Source organism: Gadus morhua, chromosome 7 (assembly GCF_902167405.1).
Source record: "Gadus morhua chromosome 7, gadMor3.0, whole genome shotgun sequence".
NCBI classification, from domain to species: Eukaryota; Metazoa; Chordata; class Actinopteri; order Gadiformes; family Gadidae; genus Gadus; species Gadus morhua.
Genome location: NC_044054.1, coordinates 5,468,486 through 5,490,406, shown reverse-complemented (window position 1 = coordinate 5,490,406; position 21,921 = coordinate 5,468,486). Strand labels below are relative to the sequence as shown.

Below are 21,921 nucleotides of genomic sequence, written 5' to 3'. Positions count from 1 at the left end.
AATTGCTTTTTGCTCAATAGCTTCCGAGTTATAGGAGCCAGTGGCCCCAGACCAATGTTGACCTGTCCTACTATGTGGTACTAACAACACACACCTCACTAAAAAATAATATTTTGCTCCTCCTATTTTATTTAAATATTTTAAGAATCCCATTCATTTCCTATGGGAAATTGCTTTTTGCTCAATAGCTTCCGAGTTATAGGACCCAGAGGCCCCAGACCAATGTTTACCTGTTCTACTATGTGGTACTAACAACACACACCTCACTAAAAATTAATATTTTGCTCCTCCTATTTTATTTAAATATTTTAAGAATCCCATTAGTTTCCTATGGGAAATTGCTTTTTGCTCAATAGCTTCCGAGTTATAGGAGCCAGTGGCCCCAGACCAATGTTGACCTGTCCTACTATGTGGTACTAACAACACACACCTCACTAAAAATTAATATTTTGCTCCTCCTATTTTATTTAAATATTTTAAGAATCCCATTCATTTCCTATGGGAAATTGCTTTTTGCTCAATAGCTTCCGAGTTATAGGACCCAGAGGCCCCAGACCAATGTTGACCTGTCCTACTATGTGGTACTAACAACACACACCTCACTAAAAATTAATATTTTGCTCCTCCTATTTTATTTAAATATTTTAAGAATCCCATTCGTTTCCTATGGAAAACGGCTTTTTGCTCAATAGCTTCCGAGTTATAGGACCCAGAGGCCCCAGACCAATGTTGACCTGTCCTACTATGTGGTACTAACAACACACACCTCACTAAAAATTAATATTTTGCTCCCCCTATTTTATTTAAATATTTTAAGAATCCCATTCATTTCCTATGGAAAACGGCTTTTTGCTCAATAGCTTCCGAGTTATAGGACCCAGAGGCCCCAGACCAATGTTTACCTGTTCTACTATGTGGTACTAACAACACACACCTCACTAAAAATAAATATTTTGCTCCTCCTATTTTATTTAAATATTTTAAGAATCCCATTAGTTTCCTATGGGAAATTGCTTTTTGCTCAATAGCTTCCGAGTTATAGGAGCCAGTGGCCCCAGACCAATGTTGACCTGTCCTACTATGTGGTACTAACAACACACACCTCACTAAAAAATAATATTTTGCTCCTCCTATTTTATTTAAATATTTTAAGAATCCCATTCATTTCCTATGGGAAATTGCTTTTTGCTCAATAGCTTCCGAGTTATAGGACCCAGAGGCCCCAGACCAATGTTTACCTGTTCTACTATGTGGTACTAACAACACACACCTCACTAAAAATTAATATTTTGCTCCTCCTATTTTATTTAAATATTTTAAGAATCCCATTAGTTTCCTATGGGAAATTGCTTTTTGCTCAATAGCTTCCGAGTTATAGGAGCCAGTGGCCCCAGACCAATGTTGACCTGTCCTACTATGTGGTACTAACAACACACACCTCACTAAAAATTAATATTTTGCTCCTCCTATTTTATTTAAATATTTTAAGAATCCCATTAGTTTCCTATGGGAAATTGCTTTTTGCTCAATAGCTTCCGAGTTATAGGACCCAGAGGCCCCAGACCAATGTTTACCTGTTCTACTATGTGGTACTAACAACACACACCTCACTAAAAATTAATATTTTGCTCCTCCTATTTTATTTAAATATTTTAAGAATCCCATTCATTTCCTATGGGAAATTGCTTTTTGCTCAATAGCTTCCGAGTTATAGGACCCAGAGGCCCCAGACCAATGTTGACCTGTCCTACTATGTGGTACTAACAACACACACCTCACTAAAAATTAATATTTTGCTCCTCCTATTTTATTTAAATATTTTAAGAATCCCATTAGTTTCCTATGGGAAATTGCTTTTTGCTCAATAGCTTCCGAGTTATAGGACCCAGAGGCCCCAGACCAATGTTTACCTGTTCTACTATGTGGTACTAACAACACACACCTCACTAAAAATTAATATTTTGCTCCTCCTATTTTATTTAAATATTTTAAGAATCCCATTCATTTCCTATGGGAAATTGCTTTTTGCTCAATAGCTTCCGAGTTATAGGACCCAGAGGCCCCAGACCAATGTTGACCTGTCCTACTATGTGGTACTAACAACACACACCTCACTAAAAATTAATATTTTGCTCCTCCTATTTTATTTAAATATTTTAAGAATCCCATTCGTTTCCTATGGAAAACGGCTTTTTGCTCAATAGCTTCCGAGTTATAGGACCCAGAGGCCCCAGACCAATGTTGACCTGTCCTACTATGTGGTACTAACAACACACACCTCACTAAAAATTAATATTTTGCTCCCCCTATTTTATTTAAATATTTTAAGAATCCCATTCATTTCCTATGGAAAACGGCTTTTTGCTCAATAGCTTCCGAGTTATAGGACCCAGAGGCCCCAGACCAATGTTTACCTGTTCTACTATGTGGTACTAACAACACACACCTCACTAAAAATAAATATTTTGCTCCTCCTATTTTATTTAAATATTTTAAGAATCCCATTAGTTTCCTATGGGAAATTGCTTTTTGCTCAATAGCTTCCGAGTTATAGGAGCCAGTGGCCCCAGACCAATGTTGACCTGTCCTACTATGTGGTACTAACAACACACACCTCACTAAAAAATAATATTTTGCTCCTCCTATTTTATTTAAATATTTTAAGAATCCCATTCATTTCCTATGGGAAATTGCTTTTTGCTCAATAGCTTCCGAGTTATAGGACCCAGAGGCCCCAGACCAATGTTTACCTGTTCTACTATGTGGTACTAACAACACACACCTCACTAAAAATTAATATTTTGCTCCTCCTATTTTATTTAAATATTTTAAGAATCCCATTAGTTTCCTATGGGAAATTGCTTTTTGCTCAATAGCTTCCGAGTTATAGGAGCCAGTGGCCCCAGACCAATGTTGACCTGTCCTACTATGTGGTACTAACAACACACACCTCACTAAAAATTAATATTTTGCTCCTCCTATTTTATTTAAATATTTTAAGAATCCCATTAGTTTCCTATGGGAAATTGCTTTTTGCTCAATAGCTTCCGAGTTATAGGACCCAGAGGCCCCAGACCAATGTTTACCTGTTCTACTATGTGGTACTAACAACACACACCTCACTAAAAATTAATATTTTGCTCCTCCTATTTTATTTAAATATTTTAAGAATCCCATTCATTTCCTATGGGAAATTGCTTTTTGCTCAATAGCTTCCGAGTTATGGGACCCAGAGGCCCCAGACCAATTTAGACCTGTTCTACTATGTGGTAATAACAACACACACCTCACTAAAAATTTATATTTTGCTCCTCCTATTTTGTTTAAATATTTTAAGAATCCCATTCATTTCCTATGGGAAATTGCTTTTTGCTCAATAGCTTCCGAGTTATAGGACTCAGAGGCCCCAGACCAATGTTGACCTGTCCTACTATGTGGTACTTACAACACACACCTCACTAAAAATTAATATTTTGCACCTCCAATTTTATTTGAATTTTTTAAAAATCCCATTCATTTCCTATGGAAAACGGCTTTTTGCTCAATAGCTTCCGAGTTATAGGAGCCAGTGGCCCCAGACCAATGTTGACCTGTCCTACTATGTGGTACTAACAACACACACCTCACTAAAAATTAATATTTTGCTCCTCCTATTTTATTTAAATATTTTAAGAATCCCATTCATTTCCTATGGAAAACGGCTTTTTGCTCAATAGCTTCCGAGTTATGGGACCCAGAGGCCCCAGACCAATGTGGACCTGTCCTACAATATGGTAATAACAACACACACCTCACTAAAAATTAATATTTTGCACCTCCAATTTTATTTGAATATTTTAAGAATCCCATTAGTTTCCTATGGGAAATTGCTTTTTGCTCAATAGCTTCCGAGTTATGGGACCCAGAGGCCCCAGACCAATGTGGACCTGTCCTACAATATGGTAATAACAACACACACCTCCTTAAAAATTAATATTTTGCACCTCCAATTTTCTTTAAATATTTTAAGAATTCCATTCATGATATACTAATCAAACACACCTTCATTTGTTTTCCCACTTCATTATGTGAACTTGCAAATTATATTTTAACTTCAGACCTTTCTGTAATATTTCCTTCTTGCAATCCATGGCAATGAATCAGACTATGCACAGTATTGGTGTAAAGCGTTTCTCAATCAACGCAGCTGTTGTGTTTTATACACTGACTCAACAGAATCTTTTGGTAATCAGGCATTGATCTTCAGTCCTTACGGTATAGCCTAGGGTTAAAGTAAGTGGAAGGGATCCAATATCAAAGTGTATATGGCTGTAACCAGAGAGAATAGATGAAATGGAAATGTGTGTGTGTGTGTGTGTGTGTGTGTGTGTGTGTGTGTGTGTGTGTGTGTGTGTGTGTGTGTGTGTGTGTGTGTGTGTGTGTGTGTGTCTCCCCTCCCCATTCATGCTTTCCACATCTTCTGATGTTAACACGCCTTTTACGTTTTTTTTAATCCCATTTCTAAACAAAACCTGGCACTTGGACGAGGCACAATTTTCCTCAACCTTGTCATCGGCATAAAACACACAGCCATTGCCTTTTCTTGAGTTCCTTTAACTTATTTTGGTCCATGTTCACGCAAAGGTTATGGAACCACCGGTCACAATTATCACACTGGATCTGTTGAATTGAAAAAACAATTAATGATTCATTCATGTACATGACTTTGTCACTTGGTAGGACACTTAGGCTTAAGTGGTATGTCACCAGCATTGGGGAAGTTACTTCATTACGTTACTTGTGTGGAGTAATGCCTTATGTCACTTGTTACTTTTGCGTTACCTGACCCTCCAGGTGAATTTAATTGAGCTGAAATGTCCTTACGGGGCAATTTGGTTTCAAAACAGGTAAATAATAATAATAGTGATAATAATAATTTCCATTTATATAGCTCCCTTCTCAAACCCAAGGTCACTTCACATAGTGGAAATGAAAATACAACCACAAACAAACAACAATACAAAAAAAGAGAAAAACTAAACTAAACAAAGGGAGCCTCTAGTCTAGAGGATAGAGCTATGTGTTTGGAGTGGGAGAGAAGTTAAACAGAAAGGTCTTGAGATGAGCTTTGAAGAAAGGAAGAGAAGGACAGTTATGCCGCGATCCAGTTGTATGGAACTGGCCGTACGAGTCGTAAGGTGTAGGCCTAGGCTACATCTCCCAGCTGTCTTGCGGCATTTCACGGAGGCACGCCCCCTTTTGGTCATAATATCAACATTGCCTCTCGTTGTTCTGAGGATAGACCGAGTAGAACAAACCCTGTTTTTGTTTGTTAGACTCAGGTCACCAAACCAGCAGATTATAGCAAAGGTTAAGTTTGAATCAAAGAAAGTTTTCTGTGAACATTGAACCCCTTCAACTTTCTTGGCCTTTTTACATATTGCTATCAAAATTGAATTATCTTTGTTAATTAACTTTGTTACTAGTTACTACCAACACTGTATGTCACATTACGTTACAAAATGTATGTGCTGCTCACAACAACTCACCCAGTCTGTAACGGGAGGTGCTTGTCCAGGGGGCTTGTCAGCTCCACACATCGAACAAGTCTCCTCATCAAAGACTGAAATAAAGTGTATTTGCATGACATATTTAGGGCCCAATTTTGGGGATTTTATCGGCAAATGGTATGTGCCTTTTTTTAAACCCGCAAGAGGTAATCGGTGGAGACTCTGATATGGGCAAGGCCTGTGGCTAAGGGAAATTGCATTCGCCAATCACATTCACCAATTCTGTTACCATATCATTCTCAAAATTGGGCCCTTAATCAGAATATATTTGGAATGCCTTTAAGTTATTCAAAAAAAGATGTATACTGCATTGTATACCTGATGATTCAAGGACTTGGAGAGCCATATCTCTCCTCGCCTCTTCCATGGCTCTCCTTTTTGTTGAGAAGTTCATTTTGGGGAACTCAGGGAAGGCTTCCATCACTGCTCTGGCCATCTGAATTAACAACATTAAAGTGATTGTCTTTCTCTTTTAATAGAAAACTAAACCATTTGTCAACACATGCTTGGTGGGGAGGTTTTAGAATCACTGCTGCCAGCTTCTAAATGGTTGCCTATGGGCATTCATGGTTCGTAAATGCCCATAGGCAGCCATTCTGAAGCAGGCAGGGGCGATTCTAAATGAGCCAAATACCCAGAGACAGGACCAAACGTCAACATTTCAGTGTCAACCATTCTATTTCATCCTAGCCAACCGAGAAAGGGGGCTCAAAGTACACAATAGTGAACTTATCCTTTGAAATCATCTTGTATATCTGTGGAAACACCCAAATGTAAGCTTATCTCCATCATCACAAAAATTAAAGAAACATCATGTTTCCTCTATGCTACATATATCAACTTACTTCAACAACAATGACACCACAGCTGCAACCATCCATTTGCACTGGGTGGGGCATCACTCCTCCTTTCCACTTCACATCCACCCAGTCAGTTTTCCCCTGATGTTTTCTAATCTTCAAGTATTCCCTGAAGAAATGTGATACTTTTCTTTAAGTGCTACCAAAACATTTTCCATCCACAGATACAATTTAGCAAAGTTTGTATTCAATTATAAGGTATATGGAAATATCTTCAAAACACCACAGCTGCCATTGTAGAATAAAAGTAAACATGATTGACATTTTAATGTTTAGAATCCTAGCTTGAATATTTACTGTAGTCTCTGAGCCGCATGGGTAGAGTCCTCAAGCTCAGAGGATGCTGGTGAGGGATCCATTTGGTACACAGTACCAGACTTTGCATGAATGTACTGAGAAAAAAGAGAGGGTATTCTTTAACTAGAGATGCAATTCCCAGAAATAGCAGGGAGAGTGCATGCAAAGCAAGAAAAAAGGTGATGGGTCAAAGTAAACTTAGAATCAAAGTTTCCCTATGCCAATTTCACAGTCGCCAAATGAGTTGAGTGGATGAAATAATAAGCCAAGTACAGTTTCGGAAAAATACTGTATTGAGAAGTTGATGAGTATCCATCGCTGCATGTGGCGATCGATACACATGCAAACCAAATTTACCCAAGGGTATGAATAAAGCAACCTTGACCATGACCTTGATACTCGCCGCAATACTTTATTTCACTATGTGAAAACCCACATTTGAATGAATGAATATTAATGAATCAACATACCAGCATGTTCCAGTGATTTTTGTTCACGTGGACAAATGACAGGATTCCGTCAAAGTTATCGAAGTTTACCTACAGCATGAAAAAAACAATGTTTCAGGATGATTTTATGAACATGTTAGTTAGCTGTCCACCTATGATAAGTATAGTTAAGCAATAGATCACGACAGGCTGTGGCAGGCTGTGGCTGCGCGTCGGTCCGAACAACGCCCCTTAACAGTGGTATAATGAGCACATACTACTGACTGAAGTGATCTATAAAAAAACAAACAAGAAAGTCAAAGTAGCTGTTTTATTAAAGAATACAAAAAAGTAGTCCCTCCTGGCTGCCTTCAAAATGCACGACGGTCGCTATGCAACACACTTTAGCGTCCCTCCGAGAGAAGGCTCCGCTAGAGCGGTACGCCGGCAATTTATCCTATGGAGCAGTTCACTCGCCATGTGCCTAAGCTTTCGTTAGTCTCTCCATCGCCTTGCTCACTCCCGGAGTAACAACATTTACACCCTCTCCATCATTCAACATATTTTTTACTTTGTAACTGTTTCTACTTCCAGGCGCGGAGTGATATGCAAACTTTCACAAAATGATTGGGCGTCATAGCAGTTATGTATACGCTTATTATACAACAGTTAGGAACCAATCAGATCGCTGGATTCAAGCCACCCGTTGTATAATATAGTATATATAACAGCACAATATGTGTTGCAGAAAGGAAATGAGTGTGCAATAACACTTAAAGCGCACTTATCCTTTACGACATCTAAATGACACATCAAAATGGTACCACTTTACTTGAGGTCTAAAAAATGTATTCATTATACTGTAATAGTGGTTTCATGAAAGCCAGTTCTGTGACATATCCTGTCACACAATTATCTAACCAAGTGCTAGAGTTTGTCTGTAACCTTGCTCATCTAATTGTAATAATGATTATGTCATCATGTCAAAAAGAGGTGGATTTTCTGTGTATGTTAAGTTTTCATGACGAAGTTCATGACAAGAGTCATGTCACTCTTATGTAGATACCTTCAAATAAAGTGTTACCTTCTCATCACAGTTATTTCATGCACTGTAGTAATTACCCATCACGCAACATACCGTAAAATGCACAAACATACACTGAACATATTACCTTAGGTAAAGTGTGGCGACGTGTAGTAGCTCTGTCACCAAATAAAAGTACACCTGCGGTGTAATAATCCATTAGGTAAATGGTGTCCACCACGTTGTACGTGAAGGCACTGAGATGCAGCAATCCCTGAATTATCTGATAAACACAAAATAATGTTTGATTAGCATCAGCACACAGCATCACCATATGAACACAAACTAGTTTCTTTGGCCATTGAAATTAATAACGAAGTTATGGCCTACTGTTGGCTTATCATGAGATCACCACTCACTCAGAGGGGGGTGGCTTCATCTCAGTGGTTTTCCATGTACAACAGAAAGAAAGACAGGTAATAACAAAGAGGGATAGTATGTCTGTCTATCTGCCTGCCTGTCTGTGTGTGTGTGTGTGCGTGTTGTGATATCCTTAAGTGCCAAGGTATCACCACAGTTTTAATGTACTTCAACTGATGTCTTTATTCCAACTGTGGACAAACGCAGACAACAAGCTCGTGGCTAAACTTCTTGCTCTGCCTATTGTTCTGTACTAGCTTGTTCCTTAGCTCCAGAACGTTAGCCCCCTTTATAGGATATATTAATGCTTGCATGTTAATGCTTTTTCACATTGACATTATTACGTGTGTGTGTGTGTGTGTGTGTGTGTGTGTGTGTGTGTGTGTGTGTGTGTGTGTGTGTGTGTGTGTGTGTGTGTGTGTGTGTGTGTGTGTGTGTGTGTGAGTTAATGGAGGTCTTCAGTCCTCCAAATACATCAGTTTGAAGGACTACAAATTGAAAGACAGATAGACTAGCAGTGAGAGGAAGAGCTTTTAATACGCCTACCTCTCCTGTCAACCACAGGTGGGGTCGTAGACACCGTAGATCAGTGTGGTGGATGAAGAGGCTCCGACCCTTCACTTGGGATGGCAGGGTTGCAACAATTATCTCTGTTCCCCTCTTTTTCCACAGCAAGTTTAACTGAAAGTCAGAATTAACATTGAAATCCATGTAGCAATTAAGGTCTATGATCTATGGTTTAAGTGTACGATGTGAAATGTGAGGTTCTATTAATAATTATATTGCATCCTCATTGTCTCTACCTAGGGCAATGAGGAGGAAAAAAAACATTTTCATTTCATGTCCTTTATCTCACACCTGTCATTTAAAAAAACGTCACATTACTTACTTGTGCATCTTCAACCCGTTGATTCTGCTCCACTTTTATGATCTTCTTGCTTTTGGTCTTGGTCTTGGGGTTTGGAATGTTTTTTGGAGGATTGAAATATTTTGACTTGCGCTTTGAACTGCCAGAAGAGGTGTCCCTCTTACACCATTGCTCTTCTGGGTCATCTTCCAGCTTAACAGAGCTTTGAAGGTTTCTCTGAAGTACATCAATTGGCAGGCTTTGTTGAATCACATGTTCAACATACCTCCCCTGCACTGAGGCAAACATTTTAAAATTGGAGGTGCAAAATATTAATTTTTAGTGAGGTGTGTGTTGTAAGTACCACATATTAGGACAGGTCAACATTGGTCTGGGGCCTCTGAGTCCTATAACTCGGAAGCTATTGAGCAAAAAGCAATTTCCCATAGGAAATGAATGGGATTCTTAAAATATTTAAATAAAATAGGAGGAGCAAAATATTAATTTTTAGTGAGGTGTGTGTTGTTATTACCACATAGTAGAACAGGTCTAAATTGGTCTGGGGCCTCTGGGTCCCATAACTCGGAAGCTATTGAGCAAAAAGCAATTTCCCATTGGAAATGAATGGGATTCTTAAAATATTTAAATAAAATAGGAGGAGCAAAATATTATTTTTTAGTGAGGTGTGTGTTGTTAGTACCACATAGTAGAACATGTCTAAATTGGTCTGGGGCCTCTGGGTCCCCTAACTCAGAAGCTATTGAGCAAAAAGCCGTTTTCCATAGGAAATGAATGGGATTTTTAAAAAATTCAAATAAAATTGGAGGTGCAAAATATTAATTTTTAGTGAGGTGTGTGTTGTTATTACCACATTGTAGGACAGGTCCACATTGGTTTGGGGCCTCTGGGTCCCATAACTCGGAAGCTATTGAGCAAAAAGCCGTTTTCCATAGGAAATGAATGGGATTCTTAAAATATTTAAATAAAATAGGAGGAGCAAAATATTAATTTTTAGTGAGGTGTGTGTTGTTAGTACCACTTAGTAGGACAGGTCAACATTGGTCTGGGGCCTCTGGGTCCTATAACTCGGAAGCTATTGAGCAAAAAGCAATTTCCCATAGGAAATGAATGGGATTCTTAAAAAATTTAAATAAAATAGGAGGAGCAAAATATTAATTTTTAGTGAGGTGTGTGTTGTTATTACCACTTAGTAGGACAGGTCAACATTGGTCTGGGGCCTCTGGGTCCTATAACTCGGAAGCTATTGAGCAAAAAGCCGTTTTCCATAGGAAATGAATGGGATTCTTAAAATATTCAAATAAAATTGGAGGTGCAAAATATTAATTTTTAGTGAGGTGTGTGTTGTTATTACCATATTGTAGGACAGGTCCACATTGGTCTGGGGCCTCTGGGTCCCATAACTCGGAAGCTATTGAGCAAAAAGCCGTTTTCCATAGGAAATTAATGGGATTCTTAAAATATTTAAATAAAATAGGAGGAGCAAAATATTAATTTTTAGTGAGGTGTGTGTTGTTAGTACCACATAGTAGAACAGGTCTAAATTGGTCTGGGGCCTCTGGGTCCCATAACTCGGAAGCTATTGAGCAAAAAGCAATTTCCCATTGGAAATGAATGGGATTCTTAAAATATTTAAATAAAATAGGAGGAGCAAAATATTAATTTTTAGTGAGGTGTGTGTTGTTAGTACCACTTAGTAGGACAGGTCAACATTGGTCTGGGGCCTCTGGGTCCTATAACTCGGAAGCTATTGAGCAAAAAGCAATTTCCCATAGGAAATGAATGGGATTCTTAAAAAATTTAAATAAAATAGGAGGAGCAAAATATTATTTTTTAGTGAGGTGTGTGTTGTTAGTACCACTTAGTAGGACTGGTCAACATTGGTCTGGGGCCTCTGGGTCCTATAACTCGGAAGCTATTGAGCAAAAAGTAATTTCCCATAGGAAATGAATGGGATTCTTAAAAAATTTAAATAAAATAGGAGGAGCAAAATATTAATTTTTAGTGAGGTGTGTGTTGTTAGTACCACATAGTAGAACAGGTCTAAATTGGTCTGGGCCTCTGGGTCCCATAACTCGGAAGCTATTGAGCAAAAAGCAATTTCCCATTGGAAATGAATGGGATTCTTAAAATATTTAAATAAAATAGGAGGAGCAAAATATTAATTTTTAGTGAGGTGTGTGTTGTTAGTACCACTTAGTAGGACAGGTCAACATTGGTCTGGGGCCTCTGGGTCCTATAACTCGGAAGCTATTGAGCAAAAAGCAATTTCCCATAGGAAATGAATGGGATTCTTAAAAAATTTAAATAAAATAGGAGGAGCAAAATATTAATTTTTAGTGAGGTGTGTGTTGTTATTACCACTTAGTAGGACAGGTCAACATTGGTCTGGGGCCTCTGGGTCCTATAACTCGGAAGCTATTGAGCAAAAAGCCGTTTTCCATAGGAAATTAATGGGATTCTTAAAATATTTAAATAAAATAGGAGGAGCAAAATATTAATTTTTAGTGAGGTGTGTGTTGTTAGTACCACATAGTAGGACAGGTCTAAATTGGTCTGGGGCCTCTGGGTCCCATAACTCGGAAGCTATTGAGCAAAAAGCAATTTCCCATTGGAAATGAATGGGATTCTTAAAATATTTAAATAAAATAGGAGGAGCAAAATATTAATTTTTAGTGAGGTGTGTGTTGTTAGTACCACTTAGTAGGACAGGTCAACATTGGTCTGGGGCCTCTGGGTCCTATAACTCGGAAGCTATTGAGCAAAAAGCCGTTTTCCATAGGAAATGAATGGGATTCTTAAAATATTCAAATAAAATTGGAGGTGCAAAATATTAATTTTTAGTGAGGTGTGTGTTGTTACTACCATATTGTAGGACAGGTCCACATTGGTCTGGGGCCTCTGAGTCCTATAACTCGGAAGCTATTGAGCAAAAAGCCGTTTTCCATAGGAAATGAATGGGATTCTTAAAATATTTAAATAAAATAGGAGGAGCAAAATATTAATTTTTAGTGAGGTGTGTGTTGTTAGTACCACATAATAGGACAGGTCTAAATTGGTCTGGGGCCTCTGGGTCCCATAACTCGGAAGCTATTGAGCAAAAAGCAATTTCCCATTGGAAATGAATGGGATTCTTAAAATATTTAAATAAAATAGGAGGAGCAAAATATTAATTTTTAGTGAGGTGTGTGTTGTTAGTACCACTTAGTAGGACAGGTCAACATTGGTCTGGGGCCTCTGGGTCCTATAACTCGGAAGCTATTGAGCAAAAAGCCGTTTTCCATAGGAAATGAATGGGATTCTTAAAATATTCAAATAAAATTGGAGGTGCAAAATATTAATTTTTAGTGAGGTGTGTGTTGTTACTACCATATTGTAGGACAGGTCCACATTGGTCTGGGGCCTCTGAGTCCTATAACTCGGAAGCTATTGAGCAAAAAGCCGTTTTCCATAGGAAATGAATGGGATTCTTAAAATATTTAAATAAAATAGGAGGAGCAAAATATTAATTTTTAGTGAGGTGTGTGTTGTTAGTACCACATAATAGGACAGGTCTAAATTGGTCTGGGGCCTCTGGGTCCCATAACTCGGAAGCTATTGAGCAAAAAGCAATTTCCCATTGGAAATGAATGGGATTCTTAAAATATTTAAATAAAATAGGAGGAGCAAAATATTAATTTTTAGTGAGGTGTGTGTTGTTAGTACCACTTAGTAGGACAGGTCAACATTGGTCTGGGGCCTCTGGGTCCTATAACTCGGAAGCTATTGAGCAAAAAGCAATTTCCCATAGGAAATGAATGGGATTCTTAAAAAATTTAAATAAAATAGGAGGAGCAAAATATTAATTTTTAGTGAGGTGTGTGTTGTTATTACCACTTAGTAGGACAGGTCAACATTGGTCTGGGGCCTCTGGGTCCTATAACTCGGAAGCTATTGAGCAAAAAGCCGTTTTCCATAGGAAATTAATGGGATTCTTAAAATATTTAAATAAAATAGGAGGAGCAAAATATTAATTTTTAGTGAGGTGTGTGTTGTTAGTACCACATAGTAGGACAGGTCTAAATTGGTCTGGGGCCTCTGGGTCCCATAACTCGGAAGCTATTGAGCAAAAAGCAATTTCCCATTGGAAATGAATGGGATTCTTAAAATATTTAAATAAAATAGGAGGAGCAAAATATTATTTTTTAGTGAGGTGTGTGTTGTTAGTACCACTTAGTAGGACAGGTCAACATTGGTCTGGGGCCTCTGGGTCCTATAACTCGGAAGCTATTGAGCAAAAAGCAATTTCCCATAGGAAATGAATGGGATTCTTAAAAAATTTAAATAAAATAGGAGGAGCAAAATATTATTTTTTAGTGAGGTGTGTGTTGTTAGTACCACTTAGTAGGACAGGTCAACATTGGTCTGGGGCCTCTGGGTCCTATAACTCGGAAGCTATTGAGCAAAAAGCAATTTCCCATAGGAAATGAATGGGATTCTTAAAAAATTTAAATAAAATAGGAGGAGCAAAATATTATTTTTTAGTGAGGTGTGTGTTGTTAGTACCACTTAGTAGGACTGGTCAACATTGGTCTGGGGCCTCTGGGTCCTATAACTCGGAAGCTATTGAGCAAAAAGTAATTTCCCATAGGAAATGAATGGGATTCTTAAAAAATTTAAATAAAATAGGAGGAGCAAAATATTATTTTTTAGTGAGGTGTGTGTTGTTAGTACCACTTAGTAGGACTAGTCAACATTGGTCTGGGGCCTCTGGGTCCTATAACTCGGAAGCTATTGAGCAAAAAGTAATTTTCCATAGGAAATGAATGGCCGAATATCCGTCGAATATCCAACTTCAAACTAACTTCACCACGGTATTATTACAGTAGATTAGCTGGAGATGATGAACTCGATTATTAAAGATTATTTCAGACGGAGGTATACAAATGCTGAAATTTTGGCTCGATTATCTATGGAGCACAACATAAACATTAGTTAAAGAACTCTAGAAAGAGTGCTTCATAGGAATCTGCTCTGGCGAAGACGCAATAAGGCGGACATCGGAGAAGTAGCCGATTTCATACATCGCCAATTACAGTCCTCTGGCCAACAACATGGCTACAGGTGGATGCAACAGAAGTGTTGGATGGCAGGGATCATCACGGACAGAGAGACCGTTCGTCTCTTGCTGCGTCAAATGGATGGTGGTGGCGTGGATCTCCGTGCACGGCACCGTCTGAGACGTAGAGTCTATGTCAGTCGTGGCCCGAATTATGTGTGGCACATAGATGGATATGACAAATTGAAGCCGTATGGGATATGCATCAGTGGTTGCATTGATGGGTTCTCGCCAAAGATGATCTGGCTAAACACCCACTCAACTAACAGCGACCTACGTCTTATAGCGGGGTATTTCATTGATTCAGTGATGCAGCATGGTCGCCCATTGAAAGTGAGATTGGATCGCGGGACGGAGAACACACACATTGCCGCAATGCAAAGTTTTATTCACCGCAGTGAAAACGGCATTTCCCCAGACTGTGTCACTCTAGGTCCAAGCACGGGGAACCAACGTATTGAACGCTGGTGGTGTACGGCTGATTTCTATGAAGCACTCTTTCTAGAGTTCTTTAACTGATGTTTATGTTGTGCTCCATAGATAATCGAGCCAAAATTTCAGCATTTGTATACCTCCGTCTGAAATAATCTTTAATAATCGAGTTCATCATCTCCAGCTAATCTACTGTAATAATAGGCTATATGTAGCACCTATGGATAAGCTACAATTACAATGACTGGTCTGGTCCTGTTGAGAAGTTATCTCATTATAATGAGATAGTATCTCATTATAATGAGATAGTATCTCAAAATAATGAGATACTATCTCAAAATAATGAGATACTATCTCAAAATAACGAGATACTATGTCAAAATAACGAGATACTATGTCAAAATAACGAGATACTATCTCAAAATAACGAGATACTATCTCAAAATAATGAGTTGTGACCTGCATTTTTTTTCTTTTACGTGGCGGAAACGGGCTTCCATAGCAATCGCTGCTGTCAGTCCCATTGAAGAACACGGCAGTGCGGCGTGTTTTGGAACTATACAGGCTTACATGAACCACGTGACCACCCTGCCGGCGAGGTCAGAGAGTGTCACAACTCTACTCTCTCTATGTCTCTGGTATGATCTTTTGAAAAAAGGGAACAATAACCCCCCAGCAAACACCCCCACAACCACACACACACACACGCACACACTTGAGCTGTGTCTCCAACTGCGAAAAGTGAGCCATGAAGCTGATCTGGCACGTTTGATTATTAATACCTTTTGTGTTTGTGTGTGTGTGTGTGTGTGTGTGTGTGTGTGTGTGTGTGTGTGTGTGTGTGTGTGTGTGTGTGTGTGTGTGTGTGTGTTTGAGAAGTGCTGTTACGCGTCCAAAATATGGGCTACATGACTATCCCCCCCCCCCCCCCCCCCCGCCATGCGTTCGTCTTCCCGCGTCTCGCTGATATGCCGTGCCGTTGAAATATTCATGAGTCGCTCCTGCTTAGTAACCGGAGGTCGGGCGCGCCCCCAGACCGGGCCGCGACGGTGCGTCCCCGGGGCCCTCCGTCCCGTGGGCCAGGGGCCAGGTGCCGGTCTCCCGGGGAACGACCGGCGTCCATGTGACGGTTTGGTGTCAGTTGTGGGGGGGGGGGGGGGGGGGGGTTGGCCTTCTTGATAATTGATGCCTCTCTTTCTCTGTCTCTGTCTCTCTTTCTCTCTCTCATCGGTCTGTCTGTCTGTCTGTCTATCTGACGGATACACAGAGAGAGAGAGAGAGAGAGAGGGAGAGTGCAGGAGAGAGAGGAAGAGAGAGAGAGGGACATAGGAGGGAAGGAGGGAGGGGGAGAGGGAGAGATAATGGGGAGAGAGAGAGAGGGAGGGAGAGGGGGAGAGAGAGGGAGAGAGACATGTTAGGGAGTAAGGGAGAGAATGGGAGGAGAGAGGCTCTGTCTGTCTGTATTGTGGTGGGGTGGGGGGTTGGGGGCGTGGTCTGGAGGCGGAGTCAGGTGAGCTTGGCCGTGCAGACGGACTGACTCTACGCTGCTCTCACCAGTTGGCCCCACTGCCTTTCAGCAAAGCCATCGGAGAAATAACTTCAGACGACAACACCAGCACCGTCAGAGATGATTCCTCCACAGGTGAGAGAGAGAGAGGCATAGACACAGAGATAGAGAGAGAGAGGTAGAGAGAGAGAAACAGAGAGACAGATAGTGAGTGAGAGAGAAAGAGAAACAGAGAGAGATAACTAGGATAAGATGCTACACAATGCTAAATACTTATTTTAAATACAAGTGCTATTTAACAACTTTATGATATAGGTATGGAGAGAGGTATAGAGAAAGAGAGAGACAGAGATAGAGACAGAGAGAGAGACTAAGGTTACCATGTGGGATTGTTGAGTAAACACACTTTATTTTTTCTATTGACTGTTTTGCGGGTCACCATAACAACAGCTGATGTTCTGCACTTTTTAATGTTTTAAATGAACAAGTATTCGTACAAACATGTGTTTGAACATGTGTCATGGATGTCTGAATTACGCAGGAGGCATTGTGTCTGTGAGAGAGAGAGAGAGAGAGAGAGAGAGAGAGAGAGAGAGAGAGAGAGAGAGAGAGAGAGAGAGACAGACAGACAGACAGACAGACAGACAGACAGACAGACAGACAGACAGACAGACAGACAGACAGACAGACAGACAGACAACGTAATAATACATGGTATATGTATAGCGCTTTTCTCGCACTGAAAGCGTTTACAGACAGCTAGGATAAGATGCCAAGTACTGCTTTTAAGTGCAAGTGCTATTTAACAACTTTAACAACCGATTGTAGTATTGCAGGGTACAGTATGATAATAAAACTGAGCTAACAACTGGATGTTTCAGGGAAGATGGAGGGATGATTTCTATATCATTCGATTTTATATCAAAAACCACATGATGCAGAAATTATCCCTCTCATTCTGCCTGAAACATTCAGATGTTTGCTACGTGTTATGCTCATACCGTACCCAGAAAAACTATAATCGATACCCAGTAAATAATAGCTACAGTATGTATTCCTCTCAAACGTCCATATCATTGCTCACAACTTCCAAAAGGGTAGGCCCCCAGACCACCCCTCCTACTTACTGTGCGTTACAGTACCTCCTGGCACTTAATGTACGCACTTATAGTGTGTCATACTTAGTTATAGTACTTAGCATTGTGTAGCATCTTATCCTAGCTATTTTTGTTGTACAGTGCTGTCACTAGGCTGTTTTATTCGGTGCTAAAGCCCCGGATATTATTTAAATAGCCCCGAATAATTTCTTTAGGTCAAATAAAGTAGCCTAGACCTTCTAGATAGTCCTTCTGGCAAGAGAATAAACAGTTAAAAAACATAACCACACTGATTACCACCTCAAGTGTACTAACCGATCCTATCCCCAGGCAGATCCATATAGAGCTGTCAAGCGATTAAAATATTTAATCGTGATTAATCGCATTAATGTCATAGTTAACTCACGATTAATCGCGATTAATCGCAAATTATTTTTCTATGCTAAATATCCCTTGATTTTTTTGTCCCATAATTCTTCTCATTTTAATTCCCTTATCAACATGGTGAAGTGCATCGGCTTGCCTTGTGCAAATGATTTTTTATTGATAACAACATTGGCATATACTGATCAAAACAGGACGATACAAAAAAAGAGCCTATAGTGCAATTAAACGACTGCTTTGAACAAATGTCATTCGAACATAGCAGTCAGGCTACTGCTTCTTTGTTTTATTATATTTTATATATATATATATTTTTTTTTAACGCCGTTAAAATTGGTTTGCGTTAACGCCGTTAATAACGCGTTTAACTGACAGCTCTAAATATATTTATTTATATTTTATATGAACTCTGTCTCATTTGTATTAATTTTACTCTGAAATAACTTGAATGGAACTTTAGATGTTTGGGGATAAGCAGCACAGTCAGGTAGCTATTTAAAGCTATAATAAATGGCGTATTTTGTTCATTTATGTTAAGCATTATGAAAAAATGTGCATGCAAAATAAAGAATACAAAAATAATTGATGCGCACTACGCGCCATTTTCAAGAAACACCCCTGCTGTTGTATACTGGATTGTTAGTACATGGCACTTGGTTCTATGAACTGTGCTCCCTTCTACTGTGCCCACAGAGATATATTGTTGTTTCTCTTTCTTCTGACAAATGGACTTATTGTAACCTGTATTGTATGCTTTGGATAAAAGCGTCTGATAAACGCCCTGAATGTAAATGGTTCCCATCAGTTAAGAAACCCCTCATTTATCAGTTATCTGTAAAGGTCTGATTATGGTTCCATGTTGACGCAACGCATGGGGGTAACGGACCCACTGCGTCCTTGCGGACCCTCCTTGCGGTCCCTCCTTGCGTCCAGCAAGGGCTGTGATTGGTCCGCTCACTGAAACCCTACGCAGAACCACAACAGGTTTACGACTGCGTCAAAGCGTATGCCTGGTCATTGCGTCGCCTCGACGTGGAACAATAACTGAGCCTTACCCTCATCCACCTAACCCAACCCAAACACACAGATTACTGCTCAATAGGTCACATCCAGTGTCATGCCAAAAAAGGCACACCAGTCAGTAGAAATAATGGAGGGGTAATCCTAATTGTTGTCGAGTGGCTTGTTCTAGCCGTCTGGGTCAGAATGTGATGATGTCTTTCTCTGTCGCTCTCTATCTGTCTCTCTCTGTGTCTCTCTCTGTGTCTCTCTCTCTGTCTGTCTCTCTGTCTCTCTCTTTCTCTTTCTCTGTCTCTCTCTCTCTCTCTCTCTCTCTCTCTCTCTCTCTCTCTCTCTCTCTCTCTCTCTCTCTCTCTCTGAATGTGATGATGGCGGGACGGACTGTCCGAGCACTGCAGAGGTTTAGCTGGCTTAGCAATGCGCGTTAGACAATAAAAAGGAAAAGGCGACACGAAAAAAACGCACACGGAACAATGCGACCTGTTTCAACAGTTTCTGCTTTTCCAAAATCACGCACTGGCCGCTGCAAACTGACACAGAGAACACGGTGTTCTGGGGTGTGTGTGTGTGTGTGTGTGTGTGTGTGTGTGTGTGTGTGTGTGTGTGTGTGTGTGTGTGTGTGTGTGTGTGTGTGTGTGTGTGTGTGTGTGTGTGTGTGTGTGTGTGTGTGTGTGTGTGAGAGAAAGATTCTGTGTGCGTGTGTGTGCAAGAGTCTGTGTGTGTGTGTGTGTGTGTGTGTGTGTTAGCAAGAGTCTGTGTGTGTGTGAGTGGTCTGGATTGTCTGTCCTGAACTGGGAACCGATTTCACATTCGGAGCAAAAATCTGTATGGTTAGGAGGAATTTAGAGCAACCACAACTTTGTGTTGTGTTCTCTGTGCCGCCTCATTTGGCATCTTTAAAGCTCTTATGAGTTCTAGAATTTTCCGCTGGGCTGTAGGGACAGTCGCGATGATAAAAGTAAAATAATGTTAGTTCTGTTTAAAGTTAGTCAAAAAAAAGTTCAGTTAGTCAGAAGTTAGTTCACTTCTGAATAAAAGTTGGTAAAAAATGTAATAAATACCCGGTGCTGTTAAAAGTGAGTCCGCTAAAAGTCTGCCAAGTCACGTGTCACATGAGCTTGACAAACGTCCAAGTGTACGGGGGTAAGCTGAGTATAGAGGGAGGCCGCAGGGAGTGTCTCTGGAGTGAGACCTTCAACACAGGCTGGAGGAACAGCCACAAGCCCGCCTGCGCAGGGAGAACTGCAGTTCGTCTTTCAATTAATCTATAAACACTCCGATGTGTAAAAGGGGAAATACTTTGTCAAAATTGTTGGAGTTGAGCGGCAACCTCTCCACAGCTCAGGAGGTAGAGCGGGTCGACTGGTAACCTGAAGGTTGCTGGTTGGATCCCCGGCTCCTCCTAGCGGAGTTTCGAGGTGTCCCTGAGCGAGACGCCTCACCCTGACTGCTCCTGACCAGCTGTCGCCCTGCATGGTTGACACAACGCATGCTGGAGGAAAAGCCACGAGCCCACCTGCAGGGATAATAGCAGTTTGCATTTCAATTCATTCATATAACCCCTTTGTGTAAAAGGGGAAATACTGTGTCAACTTCTCCACTGGTTTGCTTCGCGGTTATGGAAGCCATGATGCTTTTATCCGAAGAGACTCACAACGGTTCACACACACATTGACACACCGACGGCGAAGTCGACCCCTTAGGGCGACAGCCAGCTGGTCCGGAGCAGTCAGGGTGAGGCGTCTCGCTCAGGGACACCTCGACACTCAGCTAGGAGGAGCCGGGGATCTAACTAGCAACCTTCAGGTTACCAGCCAACCAACTCTACCTCCTGAGCTACTGTCCCCCTTTAAGAGGGAGAGAGAGGGGGGAGGGAGGGAGGAGGGGAGGAAGAGATAGGAAGAGAGAGAGAGACGGAATGAGAGAGAGGGAGAAAAGAGGCGAGGGAGGGAGAGAGACAGAGTGAGAGAGAGAGGGAGAGAGAAAGAGAGAGAGAGAGAGAGAGAGAGAGAGAGAGAGAGAGAGAGAGAGAGAGAGAGAGAGAGAGAGAGAGAGAGAGAGAGAGAGAGAGAGAGAGAGAGAGAGAGAGAGAGAGAGATAGCTTTGTAGGGCTGCATTCAGTCAGATTACAAAACAGCAAATTTTCAATTTGCATAGCCACCCGCTTCCATCCCTCCTACCTATTGTAAGCTGTACATCCTGGCACTTAATGTACGCACTTATTGTGCGTAATATTTAGTTCTAGTACTTAGTTGTGTAGCATCTTATCCTAGCTGTCTTTGTTGTATACGGCTAATGGGTTAACCTAGTGATTGTTAGTGCTTGGCCCTTGGTTCTATGAACAACCTTACTGTACCGACCGAGATATATTGTTGCTTCTCTTTCTTCTGACAAATGTACTTATTGTAAGTCTCTTAGGATAATAGCATCTGCTCAATGCCCTGAATGTAAATGACGTTGGGGCAAAAAAATTCTAATTCTTAAATTTAATTTAATTCTAATAAAATCTAATAATTTAATTCTTGGCAGATTGAAAGTGCCTGAGGCGATACCGATGGCTTTCACTGGCAGCAGCCTCCGTAAGTCGACTACCCACTGCTCCTCTCTCCGTGGGGGGTTCATATTAATCACATTAATATTAATCCCCCTGCAAACTAAGTTGTGATGAGCCACCATCAGGCACCCAGTCTGCCTTCCTATTGCCCTTCTGTATGTCTGTCCCTAAATCTGTCTGTCTGTCGGTCTGTCTGCCTTCCAATTACCCTGCTGTCTGTAATTCCCTCTGTCTGACTGTCTGTCTGTCTGTCTGTCTGTCTGTCTGTCTGTCTGTCTGTCTGTCTGTCTGTCTGTCTGTCTGTCTGTCTGTCCACACAATTGTGTATTGACATCTTTGCGTCGACGTGACTGTGTAGCTAAAATGGAAAATATCTCTGTATGTAT

The 21,921-nt window shown here is 40.5% G+C and overlaps 2 protein-coding genes across 4 annotated transcripts in view; one reads left to right on the top strand and one right to left on the bottom strand.

Annotated features, from left to right (window-relative positions):
- Positions 1-4,502: 4,502 nt before the first annotated feature.
- On the bottom strand, positions 4,503-9,731 carry LOC115546801 (uncharacterized). Of its 3 annotated transcripts, none has more exons than XR_003977276.1 (9): positions 9,125-9,731; positions 8,307-8,441; positions 7,177-7,245; positions 6,707-6,801; positions 6,395-6,518; positions 6,184-6,304; positions 5,868-5,985; positions 5,529-5,602; positions 4,503-4,659 (listed from the first exon to the last, which is right to left on the bottom strand). XR_003977276.1 is itself a non-coding variant. In XM_030360561.1 (8 exons), exons 1-8 carry the CDS (start codon positions 9,287-9,289, stop codon positions 4,549-4,551), a joined length of 891 nt encoding a protein of 296 aa, XP_030216421.1. In that variant the 5' UTR covers positions 9,290-9,731; the 3' UTR covers positions 4,503-4,548. The 3 variants fall into 3 exon arrangements, 1 of the variants encoding a protein (XP_030216421.1); XR_003977275.1 differs by lacking the exon at positions 6,184-6,304 and having other exon boundaries at positions 9,125-9,259; positions 9,468-9,731; XM_030360561.1 differs by lacking the exon at positions 6,184-6,304.
- A 6,777-nt stretch (positions 9,732-16,508) lies between these two features.
- The window catches only part of LOC115547957 (1-phosphatidylinositol 4,5-bisphosphate phosphodiesterase delta-4), a 33,736-nt gene continuing 28,323 nt past the window's right edge, over positions 16,509-21,921 (top strand). The window contains exons 1-2 of the mRNA XM_030362482.1: positions 16,509-16,615; positions 21,511-21,560. Coding sequence (XP_030218342.1) covers positions 21,536-21,560 — 25 coding nt within the window. The 5' untranslated portion in view covers positions 16,509-16,615; positions 21,511-21,535. The remainder of the gene's footprint in view (positions 16,616-21,510; positions 21,561-21,921) is intronic.

Coding starts and splice junctions, on each gene's coding strand:
- LOC115546801 (XM_030360561.1), bottom strand. CDS start 9,289: ATGGATTTCAATGTTAATTCTGACTTTCAGTTAAACTTGCTGTGGAAA. Junction 6,519..6,706: donor CATGCGGCTCAGAGACTACA/GTAAATATTCAA, acceptor ACATTTCTTCAG/GGAATACTTGAAGATTAGAA. Junction 4,660..5,528: donor CACCTCCCGTTACAGACTGG/GTGAGTTGTTGT, acceptor TCAATTCAACAG/ATCCAGTGTGATAATTGTGA.